Consider the following 20,259-nt stretch of genomic DNA (forward strand, 5'->3'; position numbering starts at 1 on the left):
CAGAGATGTAGATATGGGTGTGTTTTTATATGTTGTTACTTTTCTTATATTTGTCTTGCATGATTTTGCAGTGTGCTTGCTTAGTTTCTTACAGAAAAGCTACAATGCATGAAGCGACAAGAGGTTTTGTTTATCAGCCAGCAGAGCCTGACACTGATTAGGACTGAGGGAATAACTGGCTCAAGGTCACCCAGAGGTGGTTCAGGGAGGACTAGACTCTAGGCTGCCCCTTCCTAATCTAGCACCTGAACCAAACACTACATCACACCGGCTCTGTATGTACATACTGCATACATATACATACAGTCCCCGGGTTAAGGATGAGTCCCATTCCTAACTCTCTCTCTAATCCAAATTTATATTTGTGCTGGAACTTGTACTTACAAATGGAGTGCCTATTATTAAAAATGGCAGGCAGCATTCTCCATGCGATGCTTCCAGGAAACCTCTGAGAACAGGCTGTATATTAAAAATGTGCGGTTTCAGCAGTTCCTGAAAGCATTGCACAGCTTCAGCGCTTTGTCGGCTCAAGGAAAGAGAACGCTGCCTGCCATTTTTAGTAATAGGCAGCCCATCCATATCTAGGAATTGTTCTTAAGTCGGACGTTCTTAACCCGGGGACAATATGTGTATCCATATACATATATTTGAAATCCCAGCGTAATAAATATTAACACTTCCCTTCAGAATTAATAAGATAGATCTATTACATTGAGATTTCTGCTGTAGGAATGAGTTCTGAGTCCTATCTATTTCTGTCAAGTTTATTAGATGATGGAGAGAAGCTAGAATGCAAAGTGCTTGAGCTGTGGCCCTATGTGATTTGCCGTTTTATTAAGAGCAAGTGTGTTAAAATGTTTCCTACACAAACATCTGTTCCTGCCTAACATCTGCATTGTCTAGATCCTAATTATAAGTTAACTGAGCATCAGTTAAGAAGTACCCCCGGGACCAAATACAAGCTCCACTTAGTGCAACTTTGGGACACAGCAAAGGGCAGCACTTAGCCAACTTTTCTGAGCTCAGAAAGCGCTCTCTCTCTCTCTCTCTCTCTCTCTCTCTCTCTCTCTCTCTCTCTCTCTCTCTCTCTCTCTCTCTCTCTCTCTCTCTCTCTCTCTCTCTCTCTCTCTCTCTCTCTCTGTGTGTGTGGGGGGGGACCCAGTTAGTTCCTGGATGGGAGACCCAAGATTCTTGACAAAGCTGAGAAGTAGGGGAAAAAAACCTGAGGAAGAAGGCAATGGCAAACATTTACATACTGTTGCCATGAAAACCACATGTGTTCACCAGGAATTTAGTTGATTCAAAGAAGTCTATACCTTTACTGTTTCTAACAAGAGCTAGTCAGATGCTTCTAGGGATTCAGCATCCCTTCCCCCAACTTGCATAGTTTGCTTTTGGTGTCTGTAATTTAGAGAGATTTCTCTGAATAGCGAGAGGTTCCATTTAGGCATTTGTGTATAAATTGGGTTTTATTTATTGTATCTTATCATTTGATGACTTAGTACTTCCTAAAAGCTAAATAATAGTTTAGCTCATATACAAATCTTAAAGTTTCTTTCCGTTGTAAAGAGGCGGATGGAGGAGGGTAGTGAAAAACATGAGCAGACTTTATAGCTCTCCTACATGTTATCCATTTTGAACATAAAGACATAAGCAGAACAACCCCCTGGCCCAAGACCAACAGTCTGTTCGAAAAGTTTCCCCCCCCCCCACATACTATATTTAGTTCAGACCATTGCTTGATTTTTATTTATTTATTTATTTATTTATTTATTTATTTATTTATTCGAATTTTTATACCGCCCTATCTCCCGAAGGACTCAGGGCGGTGTACAGCCAAATAAAAACATAAGAATAATACAAGTAAAAACAACAATTAAAAAACTTATTAATTAGGCCGAAATTAAAATATCACTAAAATAGTATAAAACCCCATTAAAACTAAATTTAAAACTAAAAACCCTAGGCTAGCCCTGCACAAATAAATAGATGTGTCTTAAGCTCGCGGCAGAAGGTTCGGAGGTCGGGAAGTTGGCGCAGCCCTGGGGGAAGCTCATTCCAGAGGGTGGGAGCCCACACAGAGAAAGCCCTTCCTCTGGGTGTCGCTAGTCGGCACTGCCTGGCGGACGGCACCCTAAGGAGTCCCTCTCTGTGAGAGCGTACGGGTCGGTGGGAGGCAATCGGTGGCAGTAGGCGGTCCCGTAAATAACCCGGCCCTATGCCATGGAGCGCTTTAAAGATGGTAACCAAAACCTTGAAGCGCACCCAAAAGGCCACAGGTAGCCAGTGCAGTCTGCGCAGGATTGGTGTAACATGGGAGCCACGAGGGGCTCCCTCTATCACCTGCGCAGCTGCATTCTGAACCAACTGCAGCCTCCGGATGCCCTTCAAGGGGAGCCCCATGTAGAGAGCGTTGCAGTAATCCAAGCGAGATGTCACGAGCGCATGAGTGATCGTGCATAAGGCATCCCGGTCTAGGAAGGGGCGCAACTGGCGGACCAGGTGAACCTGGTAAAAAGCTCTCCTCGAGACAGCCGTCAAATGATCTTCAAAAGACAGCCGTCCATCCAGGAGAACGCCCAAGTTGCGCACCCTTTCCATCGGGGCCAATAACTCGCCCCCAACAGTCAGCTGTGGGTGACTGTACCGGGGTGCCGGCATCCACAGCCACTCCGTCTTGGAGGGATTGAGCTTGAGCCTGTTTCTCCCCATCCAGACCCGTACGGCTTCCAGACACCGGGACAGCACTTCGATAGCTTCGTTGGGGTGGCCCGGGGTGGAAAAGTACAGCTGAGTGTCATCCGCGTACAGATGGTACCTCACCCCAAAGCCACTGATGATCTCACCCAGCGGCTTCATATAGATGTTGAACAGGAGGGGCGAGAGAATCGACCCCTGTGGCACCCCACAAGTGAGGTGCCTCGGGGCCGACCTCTGCCCCCCTGCCAACACCGTCTGCGACCGATCGGAGAGATAGGAGGAGAACCACCGATAAACGGTGCCTCCCACTCCCAATCCCTCCAATCGGTGCAGCAGGATACCATGGTCGATGGTATCAAAAGCCGCTGAGAGGTCTAATAGGACCAGGGCAGAGGAATAACCCCTATCCCTGGCCCTCCAGAGATCATCAACCAACGCGACCAAAGCCGTCTCCGTGCTATATCCGGGTCGAAAGCCGGACTGGAACGGGTCTAGATAGACAGTTTCATCCAGGTACCGGGGAAGTTGACATGCCACCACACTCTACAACCTTCGCCACAAAGCGAAGGTGGAGACCGGACGATAATTACCTAAAACAGCCGGGTCCAGGGAAGGCTTCTTGAGGAGGGGTCTCACTACCACCTCTTTCAAGGCGGCAGGGATGACCCCCTCCAACAATGAAGCATTTATAATCCCCCGGAGCCAGCCTCGTGTCACTTCCTGTGTGGCCAGCACCAACCAGGAGGGGCACGGGTCCAGTAAACATGTGGTGGCATTCAACCTCCCCAGTAACCTGTCCATGTCCTCGGGAGCCACAGGATCAAATCCATCCCAAACAGTCTCAACAAGACGTGTCTCCGACATCTCACCTGGATCCACCCAACTTTGATCCAAACCATCCCGAAGCTGAGCGATTTTATCGTATAGATAACCACTAAACTCCTCGGCACGTCCCTGCAACGGGTCATCCCGCATCCCCTGTTGAAGAAGGGAGCGGGTCACCCGAAACAGGGCGGCCGGGCGGTTATCTGCCGACGCAATGAGGGAGGAGACGTAAAAACTCCTCGCTTCCCTCAGTGCCACTAGGTAGGTCCTACTAAAGGACCTAACTAGTGTCTGATCAGCTTCTGAATGGTTAGATCTCCAGGCACTCTCTAGGCGTCTTCTCTGGCGTTTCATCTCCCTCAGCTCCTCAAAGAACCAAGGAGCTGGTTGAGACCTATGCCGGGTCAGAGGCCGCAAAGGCACGACACAGTCAAGAGCCCCAGCCGCGGCCAGTTCCCAAGCCGCGACTAGTTCTTCGGCCGTGTCGTGGGCAAGATCCTCAGGGAATGGCCCAAGCTCCGTCAGGAACCTCTCTGGGTCCATCAGGCACCTGGGACGGAACCACCGTATTGGTCCCGTCTCCCTGCGGTGGTGAGTGGCGGTCTGAAAGTCCAGGCAGAGAAGAGAGTGATCTGACCATGACAACGGCTCAATGACTACATCTCCCAAAACCAGATCACTCATCCACTGTCCAGAGATGAAAATCAAATCCAGTGTGCCTCCCCCGATGTGCGTAGGGCCATCCACTACTTGCGTCAGGTCCAAGGCCGTCATGGAGGCCATGAACTCCCGAGCCGACGTAGATGGCAGGTTAAAGTCCCCCATGACCATAAGTCTAGGGGTCTCAACCGCCACCCCAGCAAGCACCTCCAACAGCTCGGACAGGGCTGTGGTTACGCAGCAAGGAGCTAGGTACGTGACTAACAAGCCCAACTGACACCTATGGCCCCACTTCACAAAGAGGGATTCACAACCAGCAATCTGAGGAACAGTGGTCTCCCTCGGCTCTAGACTCTCGTTTATCACAACCGCTACCCCCCCACCCCTGCCTTGGGCCCTCGGTTGATGGAATGCCCGGAAACCCGATGGGCACATTTCTCCAAGGGGCATCCCCCCCTTCTGTGCCCAACCAGGTCTCCGTAATGCCGTAAAGTCCACGGAGCCCCCCTGTATAAGATCACAAATAAGGGGGGCTTTGTTCACCACGGACCGTGCATTGCACAACATCAACCGAAGGTCCAGGCTCTGAGGATCCTGACCATCCGGGGAACAGTAATTATGTTTTATTAAACTGCGTTTAGAGTTGGCATGTTTTCTGAATCAAGCTAATGAGTTAGCAAACTGGATGACAACAACAACAACAAAAATAACAACAACTTGTATGCTGCAAGCTCTCAACAACTCTGGCTTACTTAAATAATGAGTACGCGGAAGGGATAAGCTGAGGGAGGTTAGAAAAAGTCTGCTGGAGACTTTGCCCTGTTCAAAGTTGAAACACATACAATAAATTATTATGAGGACTATTCACCCTATATCAAAGGTGCCTGGCAAATAATACCTAAGATCTTATCTTGGGACAGGTGAACAAAAAAAATATTTATGGAACCTGTTTTTCGTGCGAGTGTTCAACCACAGGAGGTGCATAACAATTGTGTAGTGAGTATTTTTAAATATGCAGATTGCTTTCTTTACTCTCCTAGGTACTACAGTAAATTCCTTAAGTTCCTGAAAACAAAAGAAGGCCATGAAAGTTACTAACAGGTGTCAGGTTTTTCCTTGCTTAACTTTTTATATGCTTCATAGTAAGGGATTAATTTGGCAAATCTTGTGGGGTTTTCATTTTCTGAGCATCTTGCTGCTGTGGTCGTCCTCTTTTTTGGCCACTTTCTGTGCCAGGCTAAGGAATGATCAGATCCTAGTTACAGAGATGTAGATATGGGTGTGTTTTTATATGTTGTTACTTTTCTTATATTTGTCTTGCATGATTTTGCAGTGTGCTTGCTTAGTTTCTTACAGAAAAGCTACAATGCATGAAGTGACAAGAGGTTTTGTTTATCAGCCAGCAGAGCCTGACACTGATTAGGACTGAGGGAATAACTGGCTCAAGGTCACCCAGAGGTGGTTCAGGGAGGACTAGACTCTAGGCTGCCCCTTCCTAATCTAGCACCTGAACCAAACACTACATCACACTGGCTCTGTATGTACATACTGCATACATATACATACAGTCCCCGGGTTAAGGATGAGTCCCATTCCTAACTCACTCTCTAATCCAAATTTATATTTGTGCTGGAACTTGTACTTACAAATGGAGTGCCTATTATTAAAAATGGCAGGCAGCATTCTCCATGCGATGCTTCCAGGAAACCTCTGAGAACAGGCTGTATATTAAAAATGTGCTGTTTCAGCAGTTCCTGAAAGCATTGCACAGCTTCAGCGCTTTGTCGGCTCAAGGAAAGAGAACGCTGCCTGCCATTTTTAGTAATAGGCAGCCCATCCATATCTAGGAATTGTTCTTAAGTCGGACGTTCTTAACCCGGGGACAATATGTGTATCCATATACATATATTTGAAATCCCAGCGTAATAAATATTAACACTTCCCTTCAGAATTAATAAGATAGATCTATTACATTGAGATTTCTGCTGTAGGAATGAGTTCTGAGTCCTATCTATTTCTGTCAAGTTTATTAGATGATGGAGAGAAGCTAGAATGCAAAGTGCTTGAGCTGTGGCCCTATGTGATTTGCCGTTTTATTAAGAGCAAGTGTGTTAAAATGTTTCCTACACAAACATCTGTTCCTGCCTAACATCTGCATTGTCTAGATCCTAATTATAAGTTAACTGAGCATCAGTTAAGAAGTACCCCCGGGACCAAATACAAGCTCCACTTAGTGCAACTTTGGGACACAGCAAAGGGCAGCACTTAGCCAACTTTTCTGAGCTCAGAAAGCTCTAGCTCTCTCTCTTTCTCTCTCTCTCTCTCTCTGTGGGGGGGGGGACCCAGTTAGTTCCTGGATGGGAGACCCAAGATTCTTGACAAAGCTGAGAAGTAGGGGAAAAAAACCTGAGGAAGAAGGCAATGGCAAACATTTACATACTGTTGCCATGAAAACCACATGTGTTCACCAGGAATTTAGTTGATTCAAAGACGTCTATACCTTTACTGTTTCTAACAAGAGCTAGTCAGATGCTTCTAGGGATTCAGCATCCCTTCCCCCACCTTGCAGAGTTTGCTTTTGGTGTCCGTTATTTAGAGAGATTTCTCTGAACACCGAGAGGTTCCATTTAGGCATTTGTTTATAAATCGGTTTTTATTTATTGTATCTTATCATTTGATGGCTTAGTACTTCCTAAAAGCTAAATAATAGTTTAGCTCATATGCAAATCTTAAAGTTTCTTTCCCTTGTAAAGAGGCGGATGGAGGAGGGTAGTGAAAAACACGAGCAGACTTTATAGCTTTCCTACATGTTATCCATTTTGAACATAAGGACATAAGCAGAGCAACCCCCTGGCCCAAGACCAACAGTCTGTTCGAAAAGTTTTTTTCCCCCCACATACTATATTTAGTCCAGACCATTGCTTGATTTTGCATTACTCAATGGAGGAGGATGCTGGTGTGTTGAATGTTCAACTCCTCTGACTTAAAAACTGTTTGCTTCTGAGCTTTCCTAATTATTCCTATTATTATTTTGTCGCTTTATGTGCCACAAGCCCTTAACACTCGGTTCCCTTTGAGACAGAAAAAGAAGGAGGCCCATTATTGGTGACAACTGTGCCAAGCAGTAAACATATTTTCATAGTCATCTTACACGAACTGAAGAAACCACAGCCACTGGGGATGCTTTGAGTGGAGTCTTTGTGAGAGCTTTCCCGTGGATTAAGGGAGCTTCTGTTTTCTTCTGCCTGGAAGAGAAAAACAATGATTTCTCAGCTATGTCTTGGTAGTTTAAAAAAAAGTCTTGCCTAGAAAAAAGTCCCAGTTGGGATACTGAAAAGACAGACTGGATTGTCAATCTGATGTTTAATTCCCTGTTGTTATATGTGTTTGGTGTACCACAGCAAGCAACCCCTGCATTTTATAAATTTATAAACAGAATATTAACTCTGTGTCTGCGTATCTTATTTGAAAGTATAAGCTATATATGCACAACAACAAGAATGCTGTCGGGGTAGTACTGTCTGAGTAAGGGAGTCCATACCTTACCCTCACTTCTACTTCAGCTCATGTCCAACAGACTTCTACTTACTATGATCTTACTATGTCTACTAACAGAGGAAGGGGTAATAAAACTAGTGCCGCAGCTTTTTTTTTAAATGTGCTGGCAGACTTTCTTTTCAATGTAAACACACATTTGGCCCTGCAATACTTCCTCCCCACGCTCCTATCTGAATGGGTCAAGCTGAACTAAAATACTTTTTTATTTATGCCACATAGGATAGGCCTTTGAGTAACCTTGGAGAAGATGGCATGAGATCAAGAAATGAGGAATGATTGCTGGTTGTCCTTCTGAAATCTTGTTTGAAAAGAGCCATAGCTATAAACAATGACAGCCTTTCCCAAGTTAGGATCCTCCATCAATGGTCAACCGGTCTCATAATCCCCAACCAGCACAGCAATTGGCTTTGTGGGTAGGACAGTGAGAGTTACAGTTCAAAACTTCAGACAGCACCAGAGAAATGCAAAATTGGCAAAAGTACACATTTTGGTTTTGATTTGTATGTGCCTCTTTCTGCTGCACAGTTACACAAATCCTTCTAGGTTATGGTTTAGACAAATTAGATCATTTGATCAATATACAAATATTAATAATGGAACGGGGAATCTACCCCCACCCTAAACACAAGAGAAGATGGTCAAAAAAAGAGTGGCTGGTCGTTTATCATGTCCGAAAGGTACTTTTTCAAAAGGCAACTGGACTGTTTTTTCCCTTGAGGAAGAAGTTGGACATTTTACTTCTCATCCAAGAAGTTTCATCAGTTCTGGCAGAACGGTGGGGTGATGGAAGGATTAGTTCCAACAGAATGGGTGGGTGGGGTTTTATAGGATCATATTTCTTTCAGTCATCTGGTCTTTAGCACTCTCCTTGAGAGCTCTTGAGGCCACTTGGGGGTTTATCTGTGCTGTCAGGGTCACCTGTATCAGAGTGCAAATGCGGGTGGAATCTTCTTGGAATTGCTGAAAGGACTGTGTTGTAGACAGGAAACAGGTGGTGTCCTATCCCCCCCCGCCCCTGTTGAGAGAGGGATGCTCAGTGTTAACATAGATGGCCTCTTTTACCCTCTTTCAAACCAGTGTTCCTCACTATCCAAATGTGGACTTTGCTGTCTTCGAAAGAGTGACTTCTGTCTTTCAAATATAGATGGATTGCTTAATCTAGCCATGATGGGTTTGCTCTCCTATATTGTGCCCTGCATTTGTGGTTGTTTTGTTTCACCAATATCTCATTGCATTGTATTGTTAAGCAGTAGATTCAAACAAATGCACACTGGAGAATTAAAGGCAGTTTAATTCAGTAGTGTTTGTTTAATGTTTCAGAGATCAGATCCATAATCCTAATAGAGGATGGGGTAGAAATGGATTGGTGTGACCTTTCCTGGTTTAGGAAATCAAGTGACAAAGGTGATCAATTCCTCTTAAGAACCTTGTTCTGATTACAAGAATGACATAAAGGAATTAAAACAACTCTAATGATAATTCTCTAAGTACTTGGATAAATACAGTTAGCTGATTTCTATTTTATTTGTATGATGACATCTACATTGCTTTTATCTTTATATGAATATCACCAAGCAAAGTTCAAAACGCGGTTAAAGCCTTTCCTTATTTTAAGGAATGAAGTGTTTGTATGTATGGAGGAAGGAAGGAGTAAACCATTTGCTGTAAGAGAACTCACTCAAATCCACTGGCTAAAAGGTACTTTTAGGTATATTTTAGACCTAAAAAAAATACCTAAAATTTACCTGGCACCCAGTGATGGAATTCAAGTAATTTAACAACCGGTTCTCTGCCCTAATGATTTCTTCCAACAACCAGTTTGCCAAACTGCTCAGAAAGTTAACAACCGATTCTCCCGAAGTGGTGCGAACTGGCTGAATCCCACCACTGCTGGCACCCCTTTATTTTTGTTACAATAGCTATTGGCTAAATATTATTTGCGGTGTTTTAAGTTTCACATTTTCTAGGGTAGCTTACTCAAGTTAAGATTTTTCTGATGTTTCAAATCAGGGGTACCCAATCCCAGGCCTCGGTCCACTACCGGGCCTTGAGTCATTCAGAACTGGGTCATGGAAGTGGCAGGCACATGGGCATCCCCACTTATACAACTAGTGGGTGAGCACATGCACGCACACTCCATTGGCATGAACGGCAGACGGGCTTGCCCGCTGCTCATGCCAATGGAGCTGTGCACACATGCCCGTCATTCAGAGGTGGGTTTCAGCAGGTTCTGACCAGTTCTGGAGAACCAGTAGCAGAAATTTTGAGCAGTTCGGAGAACCGGTAGTAAAAATTCTGACTGGCCCTACCCCCATCTATTCTCTGACTCCCAAATCCCAGCTGATTGGGAGGGAACCGGGATTTTGCAGTAACCTTTCCCCAGAGTGGGTGGGAATGGAGATTTTACAGTATCCTTCCCCTGCCACGCCCACCAAGCCACATCCACAGAACTGGTAGTAAAAAAAATTGAAACCCACCACTGCCGCCATTCCTGTGGACTCATCCCCTCTTCCTGCCCCCCAATCCAGTCCACAAAGGCAGAAAGGTTGGGGAGCTCTGTTTTAAACAACAATTCTAAACATCACTTACTATTGGCTGTTTGGGGAGGGGTCATACTGTATAAAATTACTAGTTTAAACTGGTAACATCCATATTGGGAAAGGCTGATCTGGCCTTTAATGTTTCATTCACAGCTTTTAATGTCGCGCCCAAGGCAACCTTCTTTTTTCCTCAGATTTCCTATATCTCAAAGTTTGTGATATAGTTAGGCATTGGGCATTGAGAAATAGCGCTGGATATTCAATAAACAGGCATGAGAACAGCATGCTAAGGCCATTTCAATTCTCTTGTTTGCATATTACAGATGTTGCTCACAATTTCTTTACAGAAATTTATCTATAAAGGATACTTTATCCTTTAATAAAGCCTGGCTTTGTTCAGAAGCAAGTTTAAGCTGAACTCAGAGTGTTTATTAAAAGGTACAAGCAATTTTTTTATTAAAAGGTGCACAGACACAAATAACATTGTGAGAGGCAGATACAGTAATATATTATTCAGTACTGTATCCAGTTACTGATGCTGTAAAACAGCAATAGGAATGACATTTTGTCTCCCGTTTGCAAACAAGTTCAAATGCAATGATTCTGATCGTTTGGCTTTCTGTTTTCTCCCATTTCTCTCATCTTAACAATGTGGGCAAGTTTATTTGTCTCTTTGCTTTAAATTTCGAAGAAGAAAAAACATCAAGATTGGATTGTTGTGTGAAATGGAACAAATTCTGCCAACTGAGTGTGTAAGCAAAGATAGAACTTACCTCTAATATAATTTCTGAGCAGACCTCTCACAATTGTACAAATACGTGAGAGTCCAATTGGTGGATATTTGCTTTGTTTTGTTTTAAAAGATTCCGTAGGCCATGAAATCTGTTTACCTATGATCTAATAATGCATATGGTTGCAATTATATCATTAATGACACACTTAATAATATTACAGATAATTTCTGCAGAATTTTGAGACCCTTGATTTTGGCTTATGTTAGCAGAGAAAGCCTTTAGATCTCAAGAGTTTAAGCGGAAATGCCCATGAAGTAGTTCTGGTAAACATTTTGAAAAGCACATAAAAATTAAGGGAGAGTTATAGTAGTTGGGAAATCAGATTTCTCAGCCCAGCTACTACTTCTTTCGTATATGCCCTCCCCTTCTTCATCTGTTGTATTCCTAGTGAAACACTCATTTCATGGAGCATATAGTCTATCTAGTATTGAATTGTACTTGAACTGAAAAGAGCAAATTGCCTATAATCCAGGATTTATATTAGCACATTACAGGTAGTCCTTGACCTGCAATCATTTCATTAGCGACTGTTCAAAGTTATAGCAGCACTGGAAAAAGTGACACATGAACCAGTCCTCACATCTATGATAGTCACTGCATCCTCGAGGTCACATGATCAAAATTCAGGCACTTGGCATGCATTTAGGACAGTTGCAGTTTTCTGGGGTCTTGTGACCATCATTTTGTGACCTTCCTAGCCAACTTCTGATAAGCAAAATCAATGAGGAAGCTGGATTCTCTTAATGACTTAATGATTCACTTATCAGCAGCCATTCTCTTAACAACCATAGCAAAAAATATCATAAAATTGGATGCAACTCACTACCTTACTTAGGAATGGAGGTTTTGGTCCTAATTGTGGTTATAAGTCGAGAACTGCCTTTATTCCAATGGTTTGGAAGTCTTTGAAAAAACTCATTCTGCTTTTTATTTTCATAGGTAACTGAGAAACAACTCGGGCATTGGCTGCAGAGGCTCTACATCTACTGATTTGGGGAAACAGAGGATTCCTACCACGAAAAGAACCTCTACCTGCCTAGGAAGAATTTGAGATTTGGAGACAATGCACTTATTTAGCAAGAACAGCTAAATATAACACTGTTTCTGTTGCTTCGACCTATTCATTTTTCCTTCCCAATTTTTCCCCACAATTGAGATCCAATCATTAAGCACCAAATTATTTAATGCCCAGTAGTATTTATCACCATTACTAGACTTTTTTTTAATGTGCAGTGAGAGTTCTGAAAATATTTTTGTTTCTTGGGCTTTTTGCTCCCACCGTTTTTTGGGACTTTCTCTTGAGTAGTTATCTCGCACACGGAGTATCTGGATGGCTTCATAAATTGGGAGCAGTGCCCTGGTTCATCATGGGGCGAGAACAGGAACTGATCCAGGCTGTGAAAAATGAGGATGTACCTGGTGTGCAGAAATTGGTAGCAAAGATCAAGGTGTCCAAAAGTAGTGAGTATCTCCTTACAGCCTAATATGATACTTTGCTTTCACTTGGCTCAATAGTAAATTAGTTACAGTTCTGTGACTTTTGGCAAACTGGCTATGGTTATAGTATATAGCAGGGGTCTCCAACCTTGGCAACTTTAAGCCTGGTGGACAACTCCCAGAATCCCCCAGCCAGCAAAGCTGGCTGGAGAATTCTGGGAGTTGAAGTCCACCAGGCTTAAAGTTGCCAAGGTTGGAGACCCCTGGTGTATATAGAGCAATAGTAAGCAGTGGTGGTATTCAGCTGGTTCTATCTGGTTCGGGCGAACCAGTAAGGGCAGCTGCAAGAGGCTCCACCCTCCTGCCCGGACGTCATCACATTCAGTTTTTAGTGCTCTGTGCATATGCGGAAGGCCCTGCGCATGCGCAGAGATGGCACGTGTGAGCGAAGCGTACGCGCATGCGCACTTGCTCACATTTGAAAACCGATAGCGAAGGTAAGTGAATACCACCCCTGATAGTAAGATATGACTCTCAGGTGAAACTTAATTTATAAAATATTTCTTCCTAGCAATCCAGAATTGTTAACAATGTTGGAAATAGCAGCAAGATACTGTATAAGTTCTACCTAAGAAAGCAATCTTCTCTTTGAGAATTATCTTCTCTGGAAGCTTCCTCTATTGGAAAGATTGTCCAATCCATGCCTGATTTAAAAGTACAGAACCATAAGAAAGGCTCTTAAGTTGCCCATTATCACATAGTAACTAAATAGAAGGTATAGTAGACATTGAAGTGATTTGACCACATTCTTCCTCACTGTTATAAAGTATATTATGTTTGTATTTGAACTATGCTCTTACATATGCAACATGTATATTTTTGTTTTCTTCCTCTTGAATTAGTACATATGCACTTACCTTTACCTTTACCTTTATTAGAGATTTCCAGTTTGTCTTTCATGATTAGTAGCAAAGAGCTCATGGTGTTATTGTTAACTATCTTCCTAGGATGGATTTGATAGACAGGGAAAGTATGGGTGCTGGGATTTGGGATTTATCTTGAATAATAACTGCATCATTTTATCGGGGGGGGGCATATATGAAATATGCAAATAATATGAAAAGAAAACTAATTTTAACTTTTACTTTTAATCAGAATAAGTTACTTGGGAGTGTATGTTTTGGCCATCTGTTCAACATTGGGAAACTTCAGATAGAAAGAAGATTAAGAAAAAATAAAGCTTTTGTGTTAAAACATACTTAAAATATTGGGAAAAGGATATCAGCAGGTGCCCAAGCTCCAGGCTTTACAAATAGATGGTTTTCTGCCTCAGATTTAAGGGATTTGCATAAGATTTTAAAATGAACTGCCCAGAAAAGCGAACTTCAAGAAACATCTCTGACACCTGTTTGGCTGAGGATAGAAGCAAATAAAGTGTGAGTGATGGATTTATCCCAGTACATGTAGTCCTTGCATATAACCGTAAGGGAATCTGTCCATTACAAGTTGCAGGTAGACAACGGTAAGAAAGTCTCTTAAGCTGCCCAGGTTGCAAGTCATGATGGCCATTAAGCAAGGCATTTATATGATCACCCTGCTTAATAATCCCAATCCATCTCTCCCCATTATGATAATTAAGCAGAGCATGGGATTCCCTCAGGCATGGGCAGGCCCTGTCCCAACTTATATGTGGCTTGACTCGGGCCTTTTCCACCTCCTGAGGCATCCTGTGCTCCACCTTCCACCCCACTGGATCCCCACAGATCTTAAGCTTGCTTTCCTATCCTATCACCATCATGGCTCGGTCCATTGACCTTTTCCTTAGGTCTTCTTTGGGAAGCAGCTGCATTGCCACCCAGCCTTCCTACACAGAGGCCATTGGGCACCATCCTGGCATTGAATGCCATTTTGGCACTGAAATGGCACCCGCTTCCAGGATGGTGGTTCACAGCCTCTGTACTCTGTAGGCGGGCTGAGGGGCAGATCGGCTGGCGCTCCTTCCCAAACATGATCTCCAATCTGCCCCTCAGCCTCTCTATATAATATGGAGGCTGCATAGTGCCATCCCAGAAGCAGGCCCTGTTTTGGGTCACAATTCATTGGAGTCACCTCTCCAGAATGGGACCTGCTTCCAGGATGGCACCATGTGCCATGTGTACTGTATAGGGAGTCCAAGGGGTGCACCGACTGCTTCCAGAAGGAGACATACAGGACAGGGAGGAGGGTTTTGGACCCAGCAGGATGGGAAGCAGGCCCAAGGCCCAAGGTCAGGATTCAGTGGGCCATGAAGCAGAGGAAGATAGGCAGTGGTCGCTTCAGCTCCTGTGTGGTCGGTTGTAAGGGTGATCGGCGCCACATATTGTTCACATGACCAGAGTGGATGGAATTTTGGGTAGGGGTTTTAAATCTCTTTGTTCAGTGCTGTCGTAATTTCAAACAGTCACTAAACGAACAATCCTAAATTGAGGACTATATGTATTTATTTAGCTTGCAGCTTCACAAACGCCATCCATACCTAGTATGGGATCTAAAACTCCTAGGATTCCCAACCAGCAAAGTTGTTAATGTTTACTGTATGGCTACCAACCATTTAATGTATCGCTGGGTGAAAGTGGATTCTGGGAGCTATATCAGTTCTTCTGGAGAAAAAGAAGAATGTGTATAGGGAAAAATACTAGTTCTACATAGAAAGAATTAAAGCAGAAAAACCAGTGCCTTCAAAGGAAAAGCTTGCTGACGCATGTCCTACATATTGGGACACTTCGTCTCTCCTGGGATAGACGCTAATAAATTTGGATTATACCTTCAATCCCCCATATCTAATTGCTGATAGCTAGGTTAGGCAGTCTTTTTTTCTGCTAAGAACTGCATTCCCATAAGATTAATATGGTGGGAGCTGCAATACTTGCTAGTGGTGAGAAGGATCACAAACAAACTTGAACGTGGCCTGCATTTTCTTTCTCTGAGGCATCTATTTTTATTCTTTTGGTATTAAGAAAGAGCACACCTCTTTTTGAGAGCTAAATTGTTTGTTTGCAAAGGGCTCTTCAAATTAGGCTGAAGATATATGAAACTAGGCCAAGGGCCTTTTGAGTTGAAAATGGCTGGCCCCAATGAAATCTCATTTTTAAAGAACTAATTTGGGAGGGAGCTTGATTATTCTCAGTTGATGCCATGAGTGCAAATTTCACAAATTTACAGCAAGGTTTTGGAGGTGGGAGGATTGTAATGGCCACCCAACCATCTCAAGAAAGTGTCCTGTGGAAAGAAAGGCATTTCTTGGTAAGCCTACTTGGTTGGCAGCTCAACCTTTTGCCCTTGAAAAGAAGAGGGAAAAAGAAAGGCAGGAGGAGATTATTTTCCCCCCTTGATTCATATCCAATGGTTACTCCCCTCTCATCTTTCTCTACTCTCCTTAGGACCAACTCCTCCCCTACCATCTCAATTCTAAGGGGACGTCCTGCATCTCCTTTCTGATTGATGGGGGTCTGCCACTCCCTTTTATTTATTTATTTTATTTATTTTTATTTTATTTTTATTTTATTTTATTAAATTTCTATACCGCCCTTCTCCCGAAGGACTCAGGGCGGTGTACAGCCAAAATAAAACACAGAATATATACAGTTAAAAGAATTTAAAATGAACTATTACTATGCGGCCGATAATTAAAACATTTAAAAAATTTAAAATATTATTAAAACCCCAATTTAAAAATAACTATTTATGCCAGTCCTGCTTGAATGAATAAATATGTTTTAAGCTCACGACGAAAGGTCCGAAGATCAGGCACTTGACGTAAGCCAGGGGGGAGTTCGTTCCAGAGTGTTGGTGCTCCCACAGAAGGCCCTACTCCTGGGGCCGCCAGCCGACATTGTTTGGCGGGCGGCACCCTGAGAAGGCCCTCTCTGTGAGCGTCTGGTCGGTGGGAGGCATAAGGAAGCAGCAGGCGGTCTCGTAAGTACCCGGGTCCTAAGCCATGGAGCGCTTTAAAGGTGGTAACCAGAATCTTGAAGCGCACCCGAAAGACTACAGGAAGCCAGTGCAGACTACGGAGCAGTGGTGTTACATGGGAGCCACGAACGGCTCCCGTTACCACTCGCGCAGCTGCATTCTGGACTAACTGCAGCCTCCGGGTGCACCTCAAGGGCAGCCCCATGTAGAGAGCATTGCAATAATCCAGCCGAGACGTAACCAGAGCGTGAGTGACCGTGCATAAGGCATCCCGGTCAAGGAAGGGACGCAACTGGCGAACCAAGCGAACCAAGCGAACCTTTTACTTTGAGCATCACCTTCTCAGGCTCCCATTCTGAGATGACCTGCGTGGGCTGTCAAGTAATGAAGGGCCTTTCTCACCCATCAGTATATCCAGTTTAGGGACCTCAAAGGAGCTGCGTGCCTTGTGAATGTAGTTGGCCATGGAGGCAGCCAGCAGCAGCCTCCTTCTATAAGACAGGATGAGAGGCTGACCTTTTTTAAAAAAACAAAATCCTTGCCAGAGCCCTTCCCCTGTCTCAGTGGATTCAGAATTGTGTCTTTCTGATCAGCCCTCAGGGATCTCATGTATCTAAAAAAAGTCACTGCACATAATCAAGAATCAAGTGCCAATCCCAGCGACAGGAATTTGAGAACATGTAGTTTAATATTCAGCGGGCATATTCTTAAGCTGTACATGGCTTGAAAGATATAGGTCTACAAATGGGTCACAATGCCTATTATTGATTATGGGCTTGTGGGCAATGTTTTATTGAAGAGGGGTAAAAGTGATATCTAACTGTGCATGGAGCAGAAGAGCAATGTGCTACCCCAGCTTTTGATAATTCAACTAGAAAGGGAAAACAGTCATCTCTGGACAAGACGGGCGTCACATAAATTTAATAAATAAATAAATAAATAATACATTTTGCAAACCTTGTACCTTTTCTAAGGAAGGCCTTTTTGACCCTGCTAAGTTGCCATAGGAGCTTTGCCCACAATAGCTCTGAAAAAGTCCCCCCCTTTTTTTTTCTTCCAACATTTCTTCTTTTTTTGCGTTTGAATGCTGAGCGGTTTAATTGAAATTGTTAAACGACCCGTCAAAGCATTGGCCTTTCTCCCTGATGATCAATCACTTTCTCGGCTGGACGCGCTTGTTAACAAAGAGCCAGTTGGCTGGGTTGGGGCGGGCACCATAGCCCCAAAGGAGAAAGGGGAAAATCCAAGCTCAGGCTGACATTCCTTGGGGGCGGGAAGGGGGTTGGTGGCTATTATCCCTTGAAAAGGACAATGTCTAGGGGTCCTTCAAGGAAAAGGAGAACCTAGTTCAGCTGCCTCATAAGAACTGGGGTCTTTCTAAAACACATTACAGTTTTCATTTCTTCTCTGAAAATGTTACCGCACTTGACCCGTCGTTCTCTCCTTCCCATCACCAGTCCTAGCAAAACCCGTCATCCTATAACTCTTAAAGAAGACACGGTCAAATGTTTGCTCAGACATTTGTGGAAAGACTGGGAATTTCTCCTCATTTTGAGAGCCACAGTGATGCTGTCTGGAAATTGTGTTAATTTTGCAACTTCATTGTTGAGATTGTACACCTCTGAAAATGCTGGTGAAAGTTGAGATGTTTGCTTAGCCAACAGTTTGATAGTCACTTGTACCTAGTCGTGTGTATCTGAAAAGTTTCTGTCACATTTAGTACTTTTAGTTCTTCAACTGGCAGGAAAGAAGTAGTTAGATTATATGTAAAAAACCTGATGGGCAACTACCTAGGAAATCTTCTGTAATAGGAGTATGTCCTATTTCTTGGTATCTGCAAGTGCTCAGCTGAAATTGTTAATGAAGTCAATATATCATTTTTACTTATTATTGCTATTCTATTTTTCTACTGTGACTGATGGTGGAATTTTGAAGTTCAAAGACAAAAGTGACATCTGAACGTTCTGCCAGGATGTTGAATCAAACACATAGTAGGCTGCACTATTTTTAAATGGTTGTATTGTGGAAGCTGACTATCTATTTCCAGGCTAGAAACAGTAAGAGGATATAATTGAAAATGAGCCTTATGCTAACTCATGGTTCAGATTATAGACACATTCATTTTTCTCTCTTTCTTTTGAACAAGTGGTTCTACCTTCACATTTGTTTAAGCTTGACTAGTTTAAGCAGACCAGATTCATAAGCCACTTTAAATCTATTTCATACATTCCCAAAGGCAAACCTGAGCTTGCCACACACTGTATGCTGAGTAGAGAGCTACAACTGAACCCCGATCACTGGAATATTTTTCATAAGAACTAATGCTTACCAGTATGGATTGACATACCAATACTTTTTGTAGTTAGATATGCATTTAGAATATCTTAGAGATATTCTTTATTAGCTCACAGAAAACTAAAGCAGAAAGTACAAAACAAGAGATAATATTTGAAGAAATTAGAATTTGGGGCTGCAGTTGCTATATTGTTTCCTGATATATTCAATTAGTTGTAAAATAGTAGCCTGTTGCATTAATATATTACATTTTCAGGTGGACATTTGAATCATCTTAACTATTTATATACTGAAAAGTATATAGGATTCTTTGAACTACCAGCTAAGGGCTATTCCTGCTGAATTGACTGAGTATGTGCCATTAACTCAATGTTGATTCTCAGCAAACCATTGACAGATTTTCTCAGTGAAGATTTGTCCCCAGTCTGGCCCTTCAGATGATGCATTCACCACTGCTATAGTTAAGTCTATCCATCTTGTGGCTGGGTAGATTTTTCTTCTGTCTCCTTCCACTTTTCCCAGGGTTATACACTTCTCAAAAGAATTAGGTCTTCACATGTGTCCAAAAGGTATGTTCAATATCTAAACTTAATTTTGGTGGATTTGATTTTGGATTCTGATAACAATTGCAAGCCTCAGAAGTTTGCTGGATGTATTGTATAGTCTCTTGTTATTGGGTTTTCTTATTTCAATACTTACACAAATCCTTCTGGCAATCAGAATATGAATCCAGAGATCAAAGCAGTGTTCTCCAGTTGTAAAGGAAGTTTATTCTGTGGGTCTCTTTAGATTGCTATGTACTGTAGAAAGGGATCAGGAGATACTGTTGGTAACATGTATTGTTTTACCTTCCAGAGTTCTCAAATATCTCATTAAATATGTGGCAAGAAGTAAGACTTTTGGGTGAATCCTTTTGTCTGTCGCAACTCCTACTCCACTTCTTTTGGTAATATAGAAGGGATTTATATATATTGTCATCTTTCCAATGCAAGGAAGCAACTGAAATTAAATTATTCTACCTGATATTTTCAGTGGCCTGTTGTTCAATATACCTTGTTTCAAGATTTGTATCCTGCATTGTGCAATAGATTTTAATAACTGTAGAAAAAGAGTAGATCTTCTCAGTCATTAATCATACAAACAAACAACACTGATATATTAAGATCATTAGGGAAGGTTAATTCATGTACTTTGATTCTTCTGAGGTCATTTTTTTACTCTTCTGAAGAACTTTTCACTTGTCTGTATGAGGATTTATTTTCGGGGAATCTGGATTTTTCACTTAATTTGGAAATTCTTTGTTTTGATAGGATGATTTTCAGTTATTGCCTATAAACATTAAGGCATAAAAAGACAAAATGATTTGGGGAGTTAGGGAAGGGGCTAGAGAGAGTGGCAAGGAGCAATTTTCTGAGTGGGGCACTGGAGCAACCCAATAATAAATGAAAAATAAATACAGTAAAGAGCGGTAGCAAATTGTCCTGCTAATATTGGGTAAT

General features: G+C 42.8%; 1 protein-coding gene across 1 annotated transcript in view; it reads left to right on the top strand.

Moving 5' to 3' along the window:
* CASKIN2 (CASK interacting protein 2) overlaps positions 1–20,259 on the top strand; it is a 137,204-nt gene that overhangs the window by 11,389 nt on the left and 105,556 nt on the right. The window contains exon 2 of the mRNA XM_058174017.1: positions 12,017–12,538. Coding sequence (XP_058030000.1) covers positions 12,445–12,538 — 94 coding nt within the window. The 5' untranslated portion in view covers positions 12,017–12,444. The remainder of the gene's footprint in view (positions 1–12,016; positions 12,539–20,259) is intronic.

The sequence above is a fragment of the Ahaetulla prasina genome, chromosome 2, assembly GCF_028640845.1.
Source record: "Ahaetulla prasina isolate Xishuangbanna chromosome 2, ASM2864084v1, whole genome shotgun sequence".
Lineage (NCBI taxonomy): Eukaryota > Metazoa > Chordata > Lepidosauria > Squamata > Colubridae > Ahaetulla > Ahaetulla prasina.